The sequence below is a fragment of the Rhinatrema bivittatum genome, chromosome 9 (assembly GCF_901001135.1).
Source record: "Rhinatrema bivittatum chromosome 9, aRhiBiv1.1, whole genome shotgun sequence".
NCBI lineage: Eukaryota > Metazoa > Chordata > Amphibia > Gymnophiona > Rhinatrematidae > Rhinatrema > Rhinatrema bivittatum.
The window spans coordinates 111016007-111038658 of NC_042623.1; the positions used below are offsets into that span (position 1 = coordinate 111016007).

General features: G+C 40.4%; 1 protein-coding gene across 2 annotated transcripts in view; it reads right to left on the bottom strand.

The window, feature by feature from the left end:
* Positions 1 to 22652, bottom strand: part of NELL2 (neural EGFL like 2) — a 537087-nt gene that overhangs the window by 324445 nt on the left and 189990 nt on the right. For both annotated transcript variants that reach the window (XM_029616870.1, XM_029616869.1), the window contains exons 6-9: positions 12783 to 12855; positions 12528 to 12610; positions 10333 to 10461; positions 6612 to 6714 (exon numbers count right to left, since the gene is read on the bottom strand). In XM_029616870.1, the coding sequence (XP_029472730.1) occupies positions 6612 to 6714; positions 10333 to 10461; positions 12528 to 12610; positions 12783 to 12855 (388 nt within the window). The remainder of the gene's footprint in view (positions 1 to 6611; positions 6715 to 10332; positions 10462 to 12527; positions 12611 to 12782; positions 12856 to 22652) is intronic.

The window sequence follows — 22652 nt, forward strand, 5'->3', positions numbered from 1 at the left end:
CCTATTCCTGAATATTTCCTATTCTCCCGTCTCTTTATAAAATACTTGTTTAAAAAGCCATGTTTTTAAACTTTTCTTAAATGTTTTGAGATCACTTTGTAATCTGATCTCTAGAGGCATAGTGTTCCAAATTGTGGGTCCTGCTAATGATAAGGCCCTTTCTCTCACTTGGGTTAGTCTTGCTGTTTTTACTGAAGGAATGGTTAAGAGTGCTTTATTTGCCGATCGAAGGTTTCTGTGTGGGACGTGTACCTGTAATGCTGTGTTTAGCCAGTCTGATTTCTCATCATGTATTAGTTTGTGAATGGTACATAGGGTTTTGTATTTAATTCTGTGTTCAATAGGTAACCAATGTAGTTCGGCCAGGGTTTCAGTTCTATGGTCCCTCCTCTTTTTTCCAGTTCGTATTCTAGCTGCTGTGTTCTTAAGTATTTGGAGTGGTCTTAATGTTGTATTTGGTAGTCCTAGTAGAAGAGCATTACAGTAGTCCGAGCTGGAGAAAATTAGTGCCTGTAGAATTGTTCGGAAGTCAGTTTGAGTTAGTAGTGGTTTTAGTTTTCTGAGTACCATGAGTTTTGCATAACCTTCCTTTATTTTTAGTGATATGTGCTGTTTTAGATTGATTTCAGGGTCCATTATTATTCCAAGGTTTCGTACTTTTTCAGCAATTTCAATTTTCTAGTTGTCTTTGAGGATTATTGAAGTTTGGCTGATTTCAGTATTTTTCCGTTCTAGGTGTAGAAATTCTGTTTTATCGATATTAATTACAAGTTCCATTTGGTTTAGTAGTTGTCTTATAATGCTTAGGTACATGTTAGCTAGGTTTAATGTTTTCTCTAATGTGTCATCTACAGGTAGAATTAGTTGAATATCGTCAGCATAAATGTAATGTATGATTCCTAGGGATGTGAATCGTTTTTTGATGATTTAAAAAAAACATCAGATATTTTTTAAATCGTCAAAAATCGTCAGAGTCATGATACAATAGAAATTCCCCCGATTTATCGTGAAAAATCGTAAATCGGGGGAAGGGGGAGGGCGGGAAAACCGGCACACCAAAACAACCCCTAAACCCACCCGACCCTTTAAAACAAATCCCCCACCCTCCCGAACCCCCCCAAAATGTTTTAAATTACCTGGTGGTCCAGTGGGGGGGTCCCAGTGCGATCTCCCGCTCTCGGGCCATCGGCGCCATTTTGGCTGCCACTAATATAAATGGTGCCGATGGCCCGATAAAAAAAAACCCCACCTGACCCTTTAAAATGACCCCCTTGACCCCCCCCAAAACCTTTTAAAATTACCTGGTGGTCCAGCAGGGGCGCGATCTTCCGCTCTAGGGCCATCGGCTGCGTTAATAAAAATGGTGCCGATGGCCCTTTGCCCTTACCCTGTGATAGGGCAAAGGTAGCGCCGGCGCCATTTTGAATATTGGCAATATGGCCTGAGTGCAGGAGATCGCTCCCGGAACCCTGCTGGACCCCCAGAGACTTTCGGCCAGCTTGGGGGGGCCTCCTGACCCCCACAAGACTTGCCAAAAGTCCAGCAGGGGTCCGGGAGCGACCTCCTGCACTCGGGCCGTATTGCCAGTATTCAAAATGGCGCCGGCGCTACCTTTGCCCTCACTATGTCACAGGGGCCAACCGTCGGAAGCAGGCGTAACTTTGCGCACGCCGGGCCGGCTGCCGCGCTCCAAGTTCTGGTCCGGGGGCTGGTCCGGAGGCCGTGGCCATGCCCCCGAATGCCCCCGGGCCAAAACCACACCCGCGGCGCCACCCCCGAAATGCACTTGCGGCCCGCCCCCGAAACGCCGCGTCACTCGTGGCATGCCCCCCGACATGCCCCTCCTTGCAAGCCCCAGGACTTACGCGCATCCCGGGGCTTGCACGCCTTGCCGAGCCTATGCAAAATAGGCTTGGCGTGCGCAGGGGGGGTTTGGGGTAGGTTTTCGGGAGGTATGCGCGTACCCCTTTGAAAATCTACCTCTTGGATGTTAACCAAAAGACTGGGAAGTAAGAAATATGATATTTGCGTTATGTTGATGTTTCAAAATAATATGCTAAAGTAGAATTTTCGCTGTTATATTGGCTCTGGAGAAAACTGGAGTTTTTGTATGTTCTTATATCTATCAAGCAGACAATTTTTAAAGTGAGGGGCCGATGCAATACAATGCATTCAGCTGAGTGCACTGTATAACCCGCAGTCGGAGGTTATATCCAATAGGGGGATCAGTGCCTATTTAACGCGCATCCAACTCGGAGTGAATGAGATTGCGCTCATCACATGCAAATGCATGTGAATGAGGCTATTACTCATTCACTCCAATGCAAAAAAATAAATGTGCGTCCCAGATGCACATTTATCGCTCAGCTATTAACGCCTGCCTGGAGCCTGCCTGAGCACATTGAAAAGAAGTACAGAAAAGCAGAAAAAACTGCTTTTCTGTATTTCTTTAAAAATTAAAAAAAAAAAATCTCAGCCGGCCACATTGAAGACTGGCGGGCTGCGTTATGAAAACTGATGCCAAGTTTATCGGCGTCGATGTTCATAACCGGCAGACCGCCGGTAACCGCGGGGTCGTGTTAGCGTGGCCCCTTAATTTGTTTATTGCATGGCCCCCCCCCCCTTGCAGGCGCCATGCACGCGTTAAGAAAGTGGGCGCTGCCTTTTCAGTGCCTGCTTTCCGTGTTTTTTTTATAGCATCAGCCCCTAAATGTGGTGCTTGCAGGCCCATGGGTATGTTCGTACTTGCGCTTTTGCAAGCAAATTTATGTGTGTAGGTGGGGAATTCAGTTGCTTTGTACCAGACTAACCAGAGTACTTTGCGCCTGCTTTGAACAGGTTTTAGATTTTATATCTACTGAATGTTGTGGGGAGGGAAACTGCAGAGTTCCTCAGGAGGTTTACAACATTAGATTAGCCTTAATTAGAGACAATTAGCAATTCTTAATCACTGAAGGTGTTGGAATTTTTGTGAAATGGGTGTTAAGATAAGCGTATTCTACCCAGCATGTGATAAGGAGAAATGCAAGACATGAAAATATACAACTGCTCCTATTAAAAGTACCTCAACTTACATGGCTCCAAAATAATGTTTTATAATGTAAATAAGATTGCAATTTTATATTTCCTATGGGGCCAATGTAATAAGAGCCACGGTGAAATTGGAACTATTTTTCAGCACATATTTTTTAGCGTGCACAGCAGAAGCAGGACCTCCACAGGATGTAATAAGGGGACGACATGCAAATGGCATACATGCGGAAAATCTGCGCAAAACAAATATCCGCGCAGATATGCACGCTACAACGCACACTGAAGGCCATATGCAATAAACCGTACATAAACCCGCATTAATGTAGTGAACTGTGATTGATTTTTGGTTGAAAGCCTTCCCCTTTCATAAGACAGTAGTGAGTTAGTGGTCCGAGAGTGGAGCTGAAATTGGATACAGCAATGTCTAACCCTTCATGATCTGTCATTGGCCATGTGGGAGCTATAATGGCAGATGCTGGTGAGTGGGGGAAATACAGCAGAGATTTGGAAGGAGCTATAAAAGGGCACAAGGAAACTTTGAAAGATGGACCTTATTTGGCAAGGTTTACATCTGTCTCAGAGCCTTCCACTACCCACTCAGCTGCGAGACTGTCATCCAGATGCAGCTGGCCACAATGTCAGGAGTTATCTGTTCAAGGGTGCAGCAGCAACTCCATATTTCATAATGCAGCGACATGTGAGGTAAAAGTGAAGCCGGGGTCAGCATTTCTGACATGTGCTTGTTCCATCTTCGACATTTCTTCTGACTTCTGCCGCTTAATTCTTCGACTTCCAGACAAGCACTTAAACTTAACTCTTGCCCTGACCCAAGGCACTAAAAAACCCACTTTAAAAAACCCCCACACTAATGCAAACATGGTTCTCTGCATTGGCCATGAATAGTTTTGCATAGCATTAGCATGGATTTATCTAAACCAGCCTTGTTTTTTTCAGCATGTATGCCATTTGCATTATTACATATATATATAAAATTAGTGCAGGAAAATGCATGTAATATCACACAAAAACCCAGGCCAGGTCTACCATAGCGTATTACATAGGCCCCTATGTATGCTATTTAAGAACAAGGAGATATGGATGTCAGGTGTCTTGAAAAATTTTATATATATTTATTTTGTTAGTTTAACATGTTATATTTCCAGCATCAATAATATTGATATAATGCATACAATAATAAATTTGTTAGATTTGTATTTCACAGCATATAGTAGTATCAAACCACTTAGAAAATAATAACATATTATATCTTGTACAACATGGTTTCCGCAAACACTACAGTACTGAGACATTATTACTAGCTTTATCAGACAATATCTTAAGAGGCTCTGATACAGGAACACATTACATTCTGATTCTATTGGATCTCTCTGCAGCATTTGACACTGTAAATCACAAAATACTAATCAATAGACTAAAGGAAATAGGACTCAATAACAAAACAATAAACTGGTTTGAGTCATACTTAAACAACAGATTTTTCCAAGTACAAATCAAAAACACACTATCAGACAAAGTTAAACTACAAACAGGAGTCCCACAGGGTTCAGCCCTGTCCGCAAAACTCTTTAACATTTACCTCCTCCCAGTATGTCACCTACTCACTGGACTTGGCATAATACACTACATATACGCGGATGATGGGTAACTACTATGATGGGTAACTACTGTTACCCATCATAAACACAATCGAAGAAACAATGAAACCAGCTAATATGTATCTTGAAATAATCAAACAACTCCTAAATCAAATAGAACTGGTAATAAACATTGATAAAACTGAATTCTTACACCTAGAACAAAAAAATATACACCCAACACAACCTACAATCGCAATCAAAAATAATAAAACTGTAGAGTTAGCAATAAAAGTACGGAATCTAGGGGTAATAATTGACCATAAGCTTAACATGAAACAACACATTTCACAGAAATTAAAAGAAGGTTACGCCAAACTCAAACCCCTGCTAACACTGAATAATTTTCACACAGTCCTACAGTCAATGATATTCACGAGCACAGACTACTGTAACTCTCTGCTATTAGGACTACCTCAAGTTACTATTAGACCACTCCAAATATTGCAAAATTCTGCTGCTAGAATTTTGACAAGCAAAAAGAAAAGAGACCACATCACAGGTACACTTGCTGAACTACACTGGCTTCCAATTGAACAAAGAATACAATACAAAGCACTGTGTATAATTCATAAACTAATCCATGATGAAAAGGCCGACTGGCTTAACACAGCACTGCGCGTACATGTACCACACAGAAACCTTAGATCTGCTAATAAAGCTCTACTAACTATTCCTTCTGTTAAATCAGCATGCCTCACTCAGGTAAGGGAGAGATCACTGTCATTGGCTGGACCTGTTCTATGGAACTCCATGCCACTCAAAATAAGGCTGCAGAGAAATTTGAAACGATTTAAAACTAGTCTGAAAACCTGGCTTTTTAAACAAGCTTTTTATAAAGACAAAGAGAAGGAGGAAAACAGTTGAAAGATAAGGACGCACCAAGTAATCAGTTTTTTTCCTCTAATATCTTCAATTGCATATTAACGCTAGATTTGAACCGCTTGACAGTTTTTCAACCAACATATAAGCCTAATTAACACATAGTCCTTTCTTATTAAAATATGGTACCGTTCTTTGTTGGCACATGTATAATTTGTAATCTATACCAATTATAGTTTTTTCCTTATTGAGCCTTTCTGTAAACCATTGTGATGGTGAATTAATTTAACAACAGTATAGAAGAGTTTTTAAATAAATAAATAAATAAATAAATAAATAAATAAATAAATATAATATCTGCAAAACAATGCTTATGTGCCTTAAACAATAAGGCATAGTAAGGTGTACATTGGTAAGGTATATTGGTAAATTGATATGTCTTGGCTGGGCTGTGAGCTACAAGACCAAAAACTGAGGTCCTTCTACTACCCTAAACGTGCAGATATACTACAACAATATATAGATATATAATATATCCTGGCTTATCTCATCACTAATATATAATTGTTTTTCAAATGCTAAATATTTTTAAATATATGTTCTTATAAAAATTGGATAGTTCCTAATGGAAGGATGTAGATTCTTAAAAAAATAAAAATATAAAACCTCATTCTAAGCCAAATAAGTTTAAAGACTAAGCCAAAGGATTTCCATATCATTCAATGTGGCTTTTTTTTCTTTTATCTCCCACTGTTCTCTGCCATTCCTACCTTTGGCCCCAGGCTATTTACTCTTATGACACCCCCAGGACAGAAAGCAGTATCTTATCACTTACAAGAGCAGTCCCTACCCTTGACTTAGCTGGAAAGAGTCTTAAAAAAATGTAGAAACCAGTGATGGAGGATGAGTGCATGCCTATCACCTGATTCAATCCCAGGAGAACATTGTAGCTCATTCAGATAAGAATGGAAGGTAACCCCACTTATGTTGACATTCCTTGCAGCACTTGTGATGGAGGATGAGTGCATGCCCATCACCTGATTCAATCCCAGGAGAACATTGTAGCTCATTTAGATAAACATGGAAGGTAACCCCACTTACGTTGACATTCCTTGCAGCACTTGCCATCCACATATGCAGCTACAGAGTCAGCAGAGCACTTAGGTAATGAGCAGAGAAGAGGCTCACACTGGATTGTACCATTCTGAGAAGAACAACATAATGTTTAAAGCTATGATGAAGTCATAAAACAATACCAAGAATAGATGCCTAGGCGAGTACCTGTAATATTACCCTATTTACTTTGCTGCTTTTGTAGCACATACTGTAGTATACTGATATTGTGTTACATTATTTCATCAGATACTTTATGTATGTATATATCTCTATCTATGTATCTATATTTGTTAATATACATTTTATATTAATGTAATTGTTCTTAAAAATGGCTTGTATGTGTATTTGCATAAAGGGATGTGTGTGTGTGTGTGTGTGTATATATATATCAAAAAACCTTAGCTAGAAAATAGTATTGCATGTATTAAAATGTCAGATAATTTATATAAAGGATTTAACATACTTATGGATTTCATAGCCATATTTTAAGAAGCAGTAACATTGAACAGAGGAAAAAGCCATCATTTTATATTCATTCAGCCTTTGCCACATGACTTTGTCAGAGGCTTACAAGAAAGTAACAATTTCAAACTACAAATCAATGGCAACTTTTCTTTATGAAATATTGGGGATGTGAATCGTGTGCCCGATCGTCTTAATGATTGAAATCGTCTGGCAGGAGAAGAAAATTGTGTTTGGCACGATTTTTTAGTTAAAAAATCAGTTTTTCCGATTAGTGCCCACTAACAGGAGTTAGTGCGCGCTAACAGGAAGTTAGCGCGCACTAACCATTGTTAGTGCGCACTAACAGAAAATGATACAATTTGACACTTTTCAGGTCAGTTAAGGTCAGTTTAGGAATGAATATATATTCCTATTGGCTGCCCTCTTATTTATTCATGTTACCAACGTTCCCACTGACAATATATGGGGGATGGGAAATGGAAACAGTTGGTAGCTTGACAAAAAACGTAATGTGATCAATGTGACTAGAACTTGTGCCCTATCCCTGATACCAGGAGTGTTGTGATCTTCCTGCATGCAGTGCCGTATCCCTGATACTGGGAGTGTTGTGATCTTCCTGCATGCAGTGCCCTATCCCTAATACCAGGGGTGTTGTGATCTTCCTGCACACAGTGCCCTAACCCTGATACCGGGAGTGTTGTGATTTCCTGCACGCAGTGCCCTATCCCTGATACCAGGGGTGTTGTGATCTTCCTGCACTCAGTGCCATATCCCTGATACTGGCAGTGTTGTGATCTTCCTGCACACAGTGCCCTAACCCTGATACCAGGGGTGTGATCTTCCTGCACACAGTGCCCTATCCCTGATACCAGGGGTGTTGTGATCTTCCTGCATGCAGTGCCCTATCCCTAATACCAGGAGTGTTGTGATCTTCCTGCATGCAGTGCCCTATCCCTGATACCAGGGGTGTTGTGATCTTCCTGCACTCAGTGCCATATCCCTGATACCAGGGGTGTTGTGATCTTCCTGCACTCAGTGCCATATCCCTGATACCAGGGGTGTTGTGATCTTCCTGCACTCAGTGCCATATCCCTGATACTGGGAGTGTTGTGATCTTCCTGCACACAGTGCCCTAACCCTGATACCAGGGGTGTTGTGATCTTCCTGCACTCAGTGCCATATCCCTGATACTGGGAGTGTTGTGATCTTCCTGCACACAGTGCCCTAACCCTGATACCAGGGGTGTTGTGATCTTCCTGCACACAGTGCCCTATCCCTGATACCAGGGGTGTTGTGATCTTCCTGCACACAGTGCCCTATCCCTGATACCAGGGGTGTTGTGATCTTCCTGCACTCAATGCCATATCCCTGATACTGGGAGTGTTGTGATCTTCCTGCACGCAGTGCCCTAACCCTGATACCAGGAGTGTTGTGATCTTCCTGCACGCAGTGTCGTATCCCTGCTCAGTGCAGGAAGATCACAACACCCCCGGGATCAGGGATAGGGCACTGAGTGCAGGAAGATCACAACACTCCCGGTATCAGGGTTGGGGCACTGTGTGCAGGAAGATCATAACACCCCTGGTATCAGGGTTAGGGCACTGCGTGCAGGAAGATCACAACACTCCCGGTATCAGGGTTAGGGAACTGTGTGCAGGAAGATCACAACACTCCCAGTATCAGGGATAGGCACAAGTTCTAGTCACATTGACTGATCACATTACATTTTTTGTCAAGCTACCAACCGTTTCCATTTCCTATCCCCCCAACCATCACCTCAGTGGGAACCTTGGTAACATCAATAAATAAGAGGGCAGCCAGCCAATAGGAATACATATTCATTCCTAACTGACCTGAAAAGTGTCAATTGGTATCATTTTCTGTTAGTGCGCACTAACTCCCTGTTAGTGCGCACTAACCCTATTAACGATTTTTTAACGATAAATCGTTAGAATTCCTATTGTATCGTGTTCTTTAATGATTTAAGATGATTTTAAAATTATCGGACGATAATTTTAATCGTTGAAAAACGATTCACATCCCTATGAAATATGAAGTGGGCTGGTCTGGTGGTTCAGTAGTAATGCTGTATGCATTGCCATGCAGGATACCTGGGTTTAATTCCTGAATGAGTTTCTGCTTCTTGGACCAGCTGGGGTTGGGAATACTTCAGAAGCATACTACAGAGCCCCTGGGGAAGGAAGTATCAGTTATTGATACTTAGTAGCAGGTGCTTGCATACTGGGTTATGGAATGATCCACTACCTGTGGCCCCAGGCAAAAGACTCTTCTGCGATGGTTGTATAGCTGCTGGGAGTCATTGCTAAATGAGGAAAAACCCAGGTAGTAGTGAATGAAGGCTCATGGTGCTTTAGCCCAATACAAGCCAATTCCAACTGAACCAGAAGCCCAAAGTTGCAAGTGGGAATTGCCAGGCCAAAAAAAAGATTAAAGAAATCATATGTGTTTGCAAATTATTAACTCTTGCTTCATTTTCCCCTGTAGCTTTGATATACTGTTAAATGGAAATAAAGTAATATACTTCTATACAGTCATAAATTCAGTTTTCAACAAATCTAAAACCAACTTCATTTTCACTCAATGTAATCACTAATTATCTTAGTTTCAAATGTCTTTTGAAGAATAGGTAAAAACTGGTTATTTTATACCTCTGAGTATGATTCCCATACTCAAAGATAATGCTGTTTCAGCACCTTTTTATAACTGTGAAATAAACATTTTTAGCCCTGTGAATCCAGCAATAAAAATGGAAAATAAGGTATATAATAGTGTGCGTGACCAAGTCCTGATCTGGCCAATGTAATTGAATGATGCAGGGCTTATGTTTGATCTAATAGTTATGGGCTTGTTGTGTGCCCATCTCCTTTTATGCTTAAAACGAGACCAAATCCTACTCTCCCCCAGTTTAAATAAATTCAAACAAGTTTGATTTCTAACATGGGAAGTAAGGAAATTAAGCTCAGCTATTCATGGTTACAGACAGAGTGCATATGGTATATACTGCTCTCAGATTTTATCTAAATTTGAATTGGCACACTTACAAAATCAGTACACAGCACCGTATCAATGTTTTTGTTAATCATCTAGTATGTAGCAATTAGATTTAAAGGTGGCTTGCAAGCACTCCCAGTGTTGGAACCTTCAGGAAGGTCATTTTTAAAGCAGGATGACTCATGACTGAGTAAAATCTTGGAATATTTAGTTAAATTGATTGCCATACCATGCATGTGCAGTTCTTACAGCCATCTGTCCAGGATTCAAATTCCCTGTAGGTGGAACCCTTCACGGTGCAGGACCTTTCACAATAGCACTGATCCAATCTATTCATCCGTTGTTCTGCTCGGGATAGCTGCATACAGGTTTCACAGAGAGTTTTTTATTTATTTTTTTGCACTGGTATGATAATAACAACAACCACTCACAACTTTGAATACTAAGCAAGCCAGATATTTTTTTAATGCATCTGAAACAACAGCTTTGATTGATGACCAAAAGATCACTATGACATGGAAGATGGTGAAATAACGGAAAAGTACAAAAGGAAAGTATATCTGTCTTGTTCATTTTTACACTAAGCGATCCACCATTTCTGGGGACCTATACCTGCTGCTAAAAACATCAATTCCTTCTTATGTTAGGATGTATAGAGAAAAAGGTCAACAAACAATTTGTAGTTGATTTGATGCCTGTTTATTAGGGGTGTGCTTTATGTTTGAAATGAAAAAGTAAAATGTCAACCACATTTTCCTAGTTTGTTTCCTTTAATTTTGAAAACAAAACTAAAGAAAACCAAATTAAATTTGACTTGATTTTTTTTTCATTTTGTTTCCACCCCCCATGCCACTGGTGAAGTTTTAAAAAAGTCCATACCATCATGCCATGCATGAATGCATCCTTCATCTCCTGGGCTCTCATACCAGCATCCTACTCCAAATTTGGGATTGAAACTGTTCAAGGATGATTCCTGATTGCTTCTGCCCTGCGGTGTGGTAATTTAATATGCAACCAACTGTGACTGGCACCATTTGCATTTTTTCACTTTTAGGACAGAAGCAACTGAGGCTCACTCCTGGGGATCAGGCTGAAGGGAGAGGGTCTGGAAGGATCTGAGTAGGATATGGGCAAGCCTTAAACTTTGATTGGGGAACTGGGAATGTGTGGAAGCCCAGCTCCACTATTCTTTCATTTCATTTTAAAATAACAAAATGAAGCAAACAAACAAAATTAAAACAAAAAACAAACAAAAATAATAGGAAACCAAAACATTTTCACACATCCGTACTATTATTAGACTAAGCATACATTTGTGACTAGTTTTTGAAAGCTATGCTTTGTCCTCAGATCAGTACAGAATATACTACAGATAATTTATATAATGTTGCCTAAATATACAAGTAAATTACAGGTTGCATTGCAATGGTGGTATGATGGTATTTGTTTTCAAAGTTATGAAGGGTTGCAAAGTAAAAGGTTTGTTGGAGGGTGAGGGTGTTTACAGAAGGGTAAAAAAAGATTTCAGTTTTCTCATCTCTCTGTCCTTCAATTTTGGATTAAACAAACATCATTATACTACCATTCTTATGCAACCTATATTTACTTGTATTTTCAGGCATAGCTAATGAAGGGGGAATAGTTCTTGAAAGCTAGTCATAAATATATTAAGCTAGTCCAATAAAAAAAAGTATCACCCTCAAATTGTGTGTTGATCTTTATTCTACCTATACAAGTTGACCAACCTAACAACCACTTTAATTTTTTATGTCAGGGCAATTCCTGAAACTGATTCCTGAAATGTTTTCTTTTCTTATTGTATTTATAAATCAATATACTCAATGCATATACAAAAAAACAGCAAAGTAGTAATACAACAAAAAAGTAACAGTAAGCAATGCAGTATAAAGTAATGCATATTGAAGGAGCCAATTCAATCCAGCAATGAAGAAAGAATATTATTTACTCATTATGTATGTAGTCTCTTTATATAGCTGTCTGTCTATGGGATAAATCTTTTATAAATATGTCTTTGGATGCTTTGCTATTACCCACAGAAAGAAATAGGTAGAGGATATATAATTTTTGTAAATCTAACAAGAATATTGCTCAAATAGCCAACACCAGGAAAATCCTTACACAGTATTAACAACAAATCCTGCACTGCAAACCAGATAACCTGCCTCATAACTGCTTTATTGAATCATTTGTTTTCCAGATGGCTAGAGCTTGAATATTTATGAGCCCTTTCTTTGTGCCTGGATTGTGATTCTATTTATTGCTGAAATGTAGTAACCTGATAAAAATGTTACTGTATAAATAGTGTTCTAAATGGAATACAATATTTGCTTATACAATTCAACCAACCTGACTCAAACTGTTAGAATTCCCCGTGTCCCTCATTATAAGCAACTGTTACTGTACCTTGGCCGATGTTTTGGCTAAAATGTCTTGGAGCTCCATAATTTTCTGCACAAGTCCGTGGAAGTCATTACAGGTTGGGCAAGCTGAAATTACAAGCACTGAATCTGTCAAAAGGTATTTGTAAATGGTTCAATATTTCTAAGTCTTCCCTGACACCACTACTTATGAATTGAAGATCTAAAGAGACCTTGCTAGAGAGAAATTAAGGCAAGTAGTACATTTTTGATAATAGTAGATAAAAACGAAGAGACTTACTGCGATTGAGATCAGGGCACTGAGAAATAAATCCTTGAGGCATGACAAGTAATTGCACATCTTGCATTATACCCTGCATACAAGCACAAAAATGCTGAATGTATTATTTTCACATGTCAAAATGGAGATTATGCAGCATGCTTTCTTTTGTAAAACTAAAAAGGTAATTTTAAAAGGAGTTACACATGTAACTATGACACACTATCATAGCAATTTAAAAAAGCCATTTACATGTATAAAGTGTACTTACACGTGCATATCCTATTGACAATTCAATGGCATATATTGTACCAATTTTCAAATGTTCACTTATATGGGTAAAGTGCATTTACACATGTAAAACCCAGTTTTAAGCTGGTAAATGCTTTTTAAAAGTACTCATAATGCATAAGGAAAAACTGCATGAGAAATTGATTGTTGTGAATAAAATATTGTTTTTTCAATTCCCACTTGGCAATTAATGAGGAAAGATTATTAAACAAATAAATGCATAAACTTCCTAAAAATAGAACATTTTAGATGCATAAATAAGGCACATGTATCTAGGAGCTTGACTTCTAGGTGCACAAAAGTATCACTTGCCCAGTTGACTGAGTTGCGCACTTAAGTGTATCATTTCTAAATTCAAAACAAGGCCTAATAAAGGCAGAGTGGCAAGCCAATGCACATGGGGAAATGAAGCATTTTGGAGACATATTCATTCCGCTGGAGAGGCATTGCACACCTGCTGCCTTAATCCACCCATCTGAATGTCTGCCAAGTGAAGAAAGCAGAAAAGAGGCAACATAGATGTTTTCATCTTTGCTCAGAATCTGAAAGGTAAATATAAAATTAAAACAAACATGCATAGAATTTAAGATATGAAAAATGTAAAAGAAACTATCAATAAGAAAAAAAAAGAATAAAAATAGAAAACAAGATATGTTTATGATTTATAGGTGTTTCCCATAATTGAGACACTCCTGTTGATAAGTTTCGGCATATGTAAATTGTTTTTAAGACTGCTTAATGCTAAAGAGGTAAGAGCTTAATGATCAAAAGCCTTTGGCGCTTAACTTTAAGATACGGGTTCCTTACCTGTGTGCCTCCGCTCACTTAGCCTAATCGATGCAGTGATAAATCCTAGACCTGGGGCCCCATGGACCAGGTTCCCTCCATAACGCTGCAGTCATTAGTTCCTAAGTCTAGCCACTAGATGTCACTGCAGCATCCCTACTCCTGGCTGACTTGGGGACTATTTATTTACTAGAAGAGCTGAGCCAGGAAATGAATCCAGGCCCTTTACTTGGCAGCGTGCAGCACCGCCACTGAGCCACCTGGCCAGCTTTGTAATGATTTTTCTTAGTGATGTGAAGTCCTGTCTCTTGGGAACTATACTGATACCACCTTCTCATTTTATATAACTTGGGAACTTTCATTTTCAGTTTTTTATTTCATTTTCCCAGGAATGTATCAGTATTTATTACAAGAAGAACAAAGTCATCTTTCCACGGATTTCTCCCATGTTTGTTCTTGTTGTAATAAACAATGGTAAATTATTCTGAGCAAAAATAAAATAAAAACTGAAAAATAAGGTCCCTGTATATATGACACCTTTTGAAGTCCTTACTGATCTGAAACTGGTATGAACCAGGGACCAAGAGGTGAAAAATTCTCTTTTAAATAATATGCTGCTTTTTAGCTGGTCTGATATAGCAATGCCAAACACAATTAGAGATTTAAAGAAATTGATTTAGAAAACATCATTTTCAGACAGGCATTCGATGATTTGGACCCAAAGCATGTATTTTCTTACAACATGCCCAATTAAGCAAGAACAACAGATTCATTACACAGCTGCTCAGTGACATGTTGACAGTGTTTAGTAAGCAGGAAGTGCAGCCTGAAATTCTAATAGGCCATCTGGAAATGACCAGTTTTACCCAAAGCAGGACAAATCACATGTTTATAAGCGGGATTCAAATTCATTCTTCGTCATTAAGGTATGATCAGCTGCCACTTTCCTGATCTTTCAAAGCAAAGGCCAAATGCCGCTCAGAAACGAGCTGGCTCAAAGTCATTCCCCAGATGTCCCTTTCCTCCCCTCCTGTCTCCCCCAGACTAATGCATCTCTTAATTATTCCATGCTTTCACCCTGTTCATATGAAAAAGTAGCATAATAAGATATTTAAAAAAAACTGACTAAAGAGAAAAAATAAATCTAAAAGTCCACAAAATCAAACAAAATAGTTTCAAGTCTGTAGAATTCAGAAGAGACCATGTTATTATTTTCTGAATATATTTACTCTGTTGTAGTTTTTAAAAAATACAGAAATACTAAACACACTAAGAAGTATTGGCCTTTTGGTTTGCAATGGTTTGGGGTTTTGCCACTTATACTAAACAATGTATGATGTCCTGGAAGAAGAGAGTGAGTGTGTGTGTGTGTGTGTGTTGGGAGGGGAGGAAAGAACAGGCTGACATTGAAATGAACTGCAGTAGGAAGAGGCAGTGAAATTTGAGCTGTCAGTCTAGGTAAATAGCAACAAGGTTGTAAAGGTGAGCACATCCCCTGTTGTGAAGGTGATCAGAGCCCTACTGTAAATGTGAACATCCAGGCTGGAGATTTGCATAGGAATAACCCCCTGAGTGTTACTGCTGAATTACAATAAAAAAAATATCACTTCACAAATTATAACAAAGCCCTACATTGCAGAGGCATTTGTATTGGCAATGAATGAAGAGACAGTCTTTCCAAGCAGGTGGATCCTCACCTTGAACACAAGGGGTGGACACAAACCTTGGACACTTCATTTTAAGAGCAATGGGGAGGGCCATGTAGAATAGGAGGGTATATACCCTTTCTAGCTCTATGTCCTCTCTTGGCTTGGCCATGTAGCTGAGATAGGAGGTTTTTATCCAAGCTATGAAAGCAGGTTTACAAGCCATGGGCTTAGCTGGGCTATGATCAGTAAGAGCTAGAATGAGAGCTATAATCACTGAGTAATGAGAAAACTATGAGTCTAGCTAAACTATAAGCCCTAGCAATGGAAAATCTTTCAACTGAGGAATAAGCCAGGGATGTTTGCCATGCAGCACTGAAGCTTCTGTACTAGGAGTAAACCCAGCTGCTGATAGGTGTTACCATCCGGCCTGTGGCAGGAGCCACAGACCGTCTCTTCACCCTCTCTCTTCTTTTCCCGCGGCCGAGGATTTTCATCACGGCTGGTGCTGCTTTTGCGGTCCTTGCCGCAGGTGGCCACCAGAGTTGCCTCTCGCGGTCCAGAGACCGCCACAGTTCCATTCCGTGGCTGGAACCGCGTTACTACATCTTAAGCAGCCCGGAGGCCACCAACCGCATTTCTGACGCGGCTGGCACCGCGCTGCTACTCCCTATGCAGGATCTGGTGCAAGAAGTATCAGTGGAGGGTACGCTTGGCACCAGTGGCCATAACATAATCAAATTTAACAATCTCTGAAGGAAGAACATTAAGGAAAACTTCTACAGCTGTATTTAACTTTAAAAAGGGAGACAATGATAAAATGAGGAAATCATTTAAAAATATATATAAAGGATAGGTTGCAAAGGCTAAAAGTTTGCATGTGATATGGGTACTGTTTAAAAATGTAATCATGGAAAACCAGATTAAATGTATTTCATGCCTTAAAAAAAAGGTAGAAAGAAGATCAAACAACTGCCAGCACAATTAAATGGTGAGTTGAAAGAGACCATTAAAACCAAGAGGAAATCTTTCAAATGAAAAAAGTAGGAAAAACAGGCACTTGGCAAATAAGATGTAAAGCATAAACAAGAGGGGTAAAAGAGGTGCTCAGGGAAAACAAGGCTATAGCTCTTTGCTTCGGTCTTTACTGACAGGGTGTTAGGGAGATACCTATGCTGTAAAAATTATTTGAAGGTGATGACAAAGAGGAAATGTATTGAATCACAGTGAATTGGAAAGATATAATACAGCAAACTGAAAAACTGAAAAGTAACAAATAGCCAGGACTGGATAGTATGCATCGCAGAGTTCCAAAAGAATTTTAAAAAATTGCAGATGTGCATTTGTTTTGCATGAAAGTGCAAAATGTAACAAATGAAGCTATTTTTGGTTCAAACAAATGGTACTAACTGAAAATAGACCTCGGATAAATATGCACAAAGAATTTCATATATATTTGTTTTCTAAAAAAAACCAAAAGCCAGGTCTTGGCCTTATCCCACCTTCAGAGCCCAGCCCGAGGCTGGATCCCAAACCTGAGGTCCAGGCCTGGGCCCCGAAATGAAGCTGGGTTCCAGTCACCAAAACCAGGCCTAGGTTCAAGGCTGAGGTCCAGGGCCAGGCTCCATTTCTGGGGCCCCAGCTGACATCAGGTTCTGGTCACCAAGGCCCAGGCATAGGCCTAAGGCTAAAGCCTAAGTCTAAGGCCTGGCTCCGGCACCAAAGCCCAGCTGAGTTCCATGTCTGTTGTTGAAGCTTAGGGCAAAGGCCTGAGGCCTACTCAGGTCTGCCGATGAGGCCTGGCCATGTTTGGGCCCCGGTTGCTGATGCCCAGACCTGAACCTAGTCCCAACTTTGATGCTGTGGCCTGGCTGAGATTGAATCCCGGTCATTGAGGCCCAGGCCTAGGACTAGTCCAGGGCATGATGTTGGGTCCCAGTCACCAAGGTGCAAGTCTAGGTCTGAAACCTTGTTCCAAGGCCTAGGCCCAATGCCCAGGCCCAAGTTCAATGCAGGGTCTTACCGTGGCTGGGTCCTGTTTGTTAAAGCTTGTGCCTAGCCCTAAACCTAGGCCTGGGCCTGATGCTGGTGCCTAGTCAATGCTGGGCTCCAGTCACCAAAGCCTGAGCCTGGACCCATGCCTAGGCAAGACACCAGGGCCCAGTCAAGGCCAGGTCCAATTTTCCAAGGCCTGGACCTAGTCCTAGGTTGAGCCTGCCACTCGTTCTGGTCCTGGTTGCTGGTGGTCAGGATTAGGCTAAGCCCAGGCCTTTGGTCTGGGCCTGAAGATCCAGGAGTAGGCTTACATCCGTTTATTGTTTGATCCATAGACTTAAAATTGCATTCTTTGCCTGCAGTTCCATTACAGTAACTTTATTGTGGCATCCTCTTCCAGAACAGACAGCACCATTTTGTTGTGTGGCTGTGGGTATGGTTGGAGCCAAGATCAAAAGTAGAAATAAACAAAACCTCTCCATAAATTATACAGTAGCAAAAAATGTGAGGTGGTAAAAATTCCCAAAGTCCATATAAATATCAATTCCAAAGGAAAAGAAAAATGATAGACATCCTCATTCATTTGTCCAGAATAATAGATCCTTAATATGCATCAATATATAGTGATTTCAATTACAGCTGTGTCCTCCAACAAGTAAGTGTTTCGCAAACAGGTTGCATTAAGAGGGACAGTATGCTTATGAATATCATTATAGACCGTTCCATATAGAAAGTGTAGGTATTGTTGTACAACAAAATGGTGCTGTCCACTCTGGAGAAGTTTACTATAGTAACATCACTGTGGCACAAACTGCAGGTGAAAAATGTCAGGGGCATTGTTAGCATCAGGTACACAGTGCCTATTACCCAAGTGGAAAGATCAGTGCCCTGGACCTCGGTATCAGCAACCCCTAGGTTCATTTTTTTCAATCCCTGGCTGCTTGTGCTCTGCTGGGTTCCTACTCCCTGCAGCCTGAAGAGAGGAAGCTGTCATGTCTGCCAGGCCCAGACATGATAGGAAGCTGCCACATCTGGGCCCTTGCAGCCGAAAGCAGGAAACTGCTGCATCTTTTGGGCCTGCACATCCCAAAGAAGGAAACTGATATGTCTTCTGGACCCATGCAGCCCAAAGCAAGTAGCTGCTGTGTCTTCTGGGCTTGCACAGCTCAAAGCAGGAAGCTCCTGCATCTTCTGGGGCCATGCGGCCCAATGAAGAAAGCTGCTGTGTCTTCTGGGGCTGCATGGCCCAAACAGGAAGTTGCTGTGATTGCCGGGCCCACAAGGCCCAAAACAGGAAACTGTCATGTTTACAGGGCCCACACAACTGAAGATAGTAAGCTGCTGCTTCTGTCTGCATGGTCCAAGAGAGGAGACTTGCTGGGCCCATGAGTGGAGGCTGCTACTGCCTGCACCCTGCAGTTCTGGGGATAGAAAAAGTGAATATATGTATGTGAGAGAGAGAGTGAGAGCAAGAATGTGTGTGTTATGTGAGAGATGCTGTGCAGTCCCAAGAAGGATACTAATACTGCTTTAACATTCCGGGGAGAGAGAGAGCAACAACATCATGGATAAACATTACCAAATCCATAGCTGATAGAACAAACCCAATCATCACAAAAACATTAAAAAATCCTAAATATAACAATCAATGGTACAATGACACCATAAAATCAGCTAAACGAGAACTCAGAAAAAAAAAAAGAAAGATTCTGGCGAAAGAATAAAACCTCTCCATCACTCAATGCATACCGATCCCATTTAGCAAATTACAAAAAACGTATCCATACTACAAAGAAAGAATTCTACTCAACCAAAATAATCAAATACCAACAGAACCCTAGAATGCTTTTTACCATAGGAAAAAACCTCATCAAATCATCTAATGAAACAAGAACACCTCCAAACACATGCAAAAGCAGCGACTTTGCAGAATACTTTACTGAAAAAAATCAGAAAACTATTAAACAACTCTAACATCTTCAACACTTCACACATCCAATTTCCTATACCACCTCTGGAAATAACATCAACTTGGATGATTTCGACTTTGCCTCAACACTTGAAATCCAAAAAATAATCAGAAAAATGAACCCAGCAAACCACCCCATTGACAGCATCCCCATACAAACAATTAAACTGCTTGATATCTCAATAATAAAATCATTAACGGACATAGTCAACCTCTCCCTCACTGAAGGGATATATCCTGAATGCCTTAAATCTGCAATCATCAAACCACTAATAAAAAAGAGCAACCTAGATCCAGAAAACATCCAAAACTACAGACCCATATTTAACCTACCTTTCATTACAAAAATCATAGAAAAAATCGTCCACTCCCAACTATCAGAATATTTAGAAACGAACAACATACTTCAACCCACACAATTTGGTTTCAGAAAAAACGTAAGCACGTAAACATTACTCCTTTCACTTAATGACACAGTTCTTCGAGGATTCGACAAAGGACAAAGTTATATTTTAATACTCCTGGATTTGTCAGCTGCCTTTGACACAGTCAACCATGCCATTTTACTCAACAGACTTTCTGAAATAGGAATATCAGGCACTATTCTAAAATGGTTCACCTCATATTTATTAGGGATGTGCAGACAAAAAGTTTATGTTCATAAGTCCATAAGTCGAAAAGGGGGGTCAATTTCGGTCAATATGGACATATGGAGAATTCCATAAGTTGAGTCTATGTCCATACGTGCACCGGTTCCCTAAATAAAAATTTAAACCCCTCACCCTCCTTAATCCCCCCCAAGACTTACCAAAATTCCCTGGTAGTCCAGCGGGGAGTCAGGAAGCCATTCCTCTATTCCTTTGCGAGGAGCACGTGACGTCCGCGTCACGTCGGAGTGACGCGGCCGTCACATGGTCCACCGCGGTTCCACTCCCGGACCCCTCATTGGACACAAACGGAACTTTTTGGCCAGCTTGCGGGGGCCTCCTGACCCCCCCAAGCTGGCCAAAAGTTCTGTTTGTGTCCAACGAGGGGTCCGGGAGCGGAACTGCGGTGGACCACGTGACGGCCGCGTCACTCCGACGTGACGCGGACGTCACGTGCTCCTCGCAAAGGAATAGAGGAATGGCTTCCTGACTCCCCGCTGGACCACCAGGGAGTTTTGGTAAGTCTTGGGGGGGATTAAGGAGGGTGAGGGGTTTAAATTTTTATTTAGGATCAACGATCGCAATTTCCAACGTATTCAACATAGCTATATTGAATAAGTTGGAAATCCGATCGTTTTCGCCTCATCACTTTTTTAAGTTAAAAAAAAAAAATAAGTAGCGTTTTACATATAAGTTCAAAACGAATGCACACCCCTAATATTTATCCCAAAGAAGTTTCCAAGTAATATTCAACAACCTATCAAAAAAAAGTGAACCTAAATACAGGAGTCCCACAAGGATCTGCACTGTCAGCAACACTTTTTAACATCTATCTCCTATTTGTTGCACACTGGATAGTTTGGGTTTGACCCATTTCCTTTACACTGACGACATCCAAATATTAGTCCCAATTCAAAATACACTAGAAGAAACCTACAAGAAAATAACCTCTTATCTCTCAAAAATCAAGCAATGTCTCTCCAATTTAAAACTCATAATCAACATCGATAAAACAGAATTAATCATCCTCGACAAAAAAATCAACAATTCACCCAGACAATCACTCAGAAAACCCAGAAACAATAATCTCTCCTGTTGACCATACCAGAAACATCGGAATTACAATTGACAAAGAATTATCCTACAAAACCCATATAACAAATAAAATCAAAGAAGGTTATCACAATTTATTGACACTCAGATGTGTCAAACCCTTCCTCACTCAAAATGACTTTAGAACAGTTCTGCAACTACTACTATTTGCAAACCTGGATTACTGCAACACCCTACTCCTCGGTCTCCCTTTTACCACCATACGTCCACTACAATACTCCAGAACGCAGACTCTAGGATTCTTTCGGGAACCTAGAATCAAGAACACATTACACCTACTCTCATATCCTTGCACTGGCTCCCTATTAAATAAAGAATAGAATACAAAGTTTTATCAATCCTCCACAAATTAAATACAGGACAACAAAACCATTGGCTAACAGAGCACATTGAACTGCATGCTCCTAAAAGGAATCTTTGCTCAATGAATAAAGGCCTTCTCAAAATTCCTCATGCAAAAATCACACATCTAATATCAACCCGAGAAAGAGATATATCCATCGCCAGCCCATCTCTATGGAACTCCTTACCCCTAAATCTAAGAAATCAATTTGACACCAAAACTTTCAAAAAAGACTTAAAAACATGTCTTTTTACCAGAGCTTTCTCAGATGATCTTAACTACCAACATCAACAAACTCCCAACCAGACAACTCCAAAGAAAACAGACTCCACCCTATCAACTTAGGATGGACCAATAAAACCACGAACTCTACAACAGACATCAAAGAACTTTTTGCCCTTATACTCTCACCCTTACATTACCTCCCCAATGCTACCCAACTTTTATCTTCCAATTGTATTTGTTAAATCTCTAATGTCACTCTCCTAATGTAAACCGTTATGATGGCAAAACCGAATATACGGTATACAAAACATGTTAAAATAAATAAATAAATTCCTCCTTTTGGTTTATTTGATATACAATTGGGATTTTTTTTCCTTCCTTCATTGGGTTTATATGACAGAGCAGAACATCATGACTTGTTTCAATTCTGTTTCCTATTTTTGCAATGAGAGAAAACAAAGAAAAGTAACAAAATCATGCCCATAAACAATAAAGAGAGCTGTGTCTTTAGGGCAGGAAACCTTCCAGAGATACTCCTGAACTCAACTGCACTAAATGACGGTAACTTTTAAACAGCTGCATAGGCGTACATGTATGTGCGTATGCCAGATCGCATGATTGAATGTGGCCATTTTATAACATGCGCGCATATATGCACCCATTATAAAATCAACTGTACACGCACATTTGCGCACAAATGCTGCCTCTACCGTGTAAGTGGGGGGGATTTTGCTAGGCACGCACCAGATGCAAATACCCGTTTCCCCAGTTCATTCCCAGTTTGCCTCTAGCTAGATAGCCTCCATTTTACCCTATTTAATCCAACCCTTGAAACCCTGCTGACTAGCCATGATTTTTTAATTTTAAAACTTACAC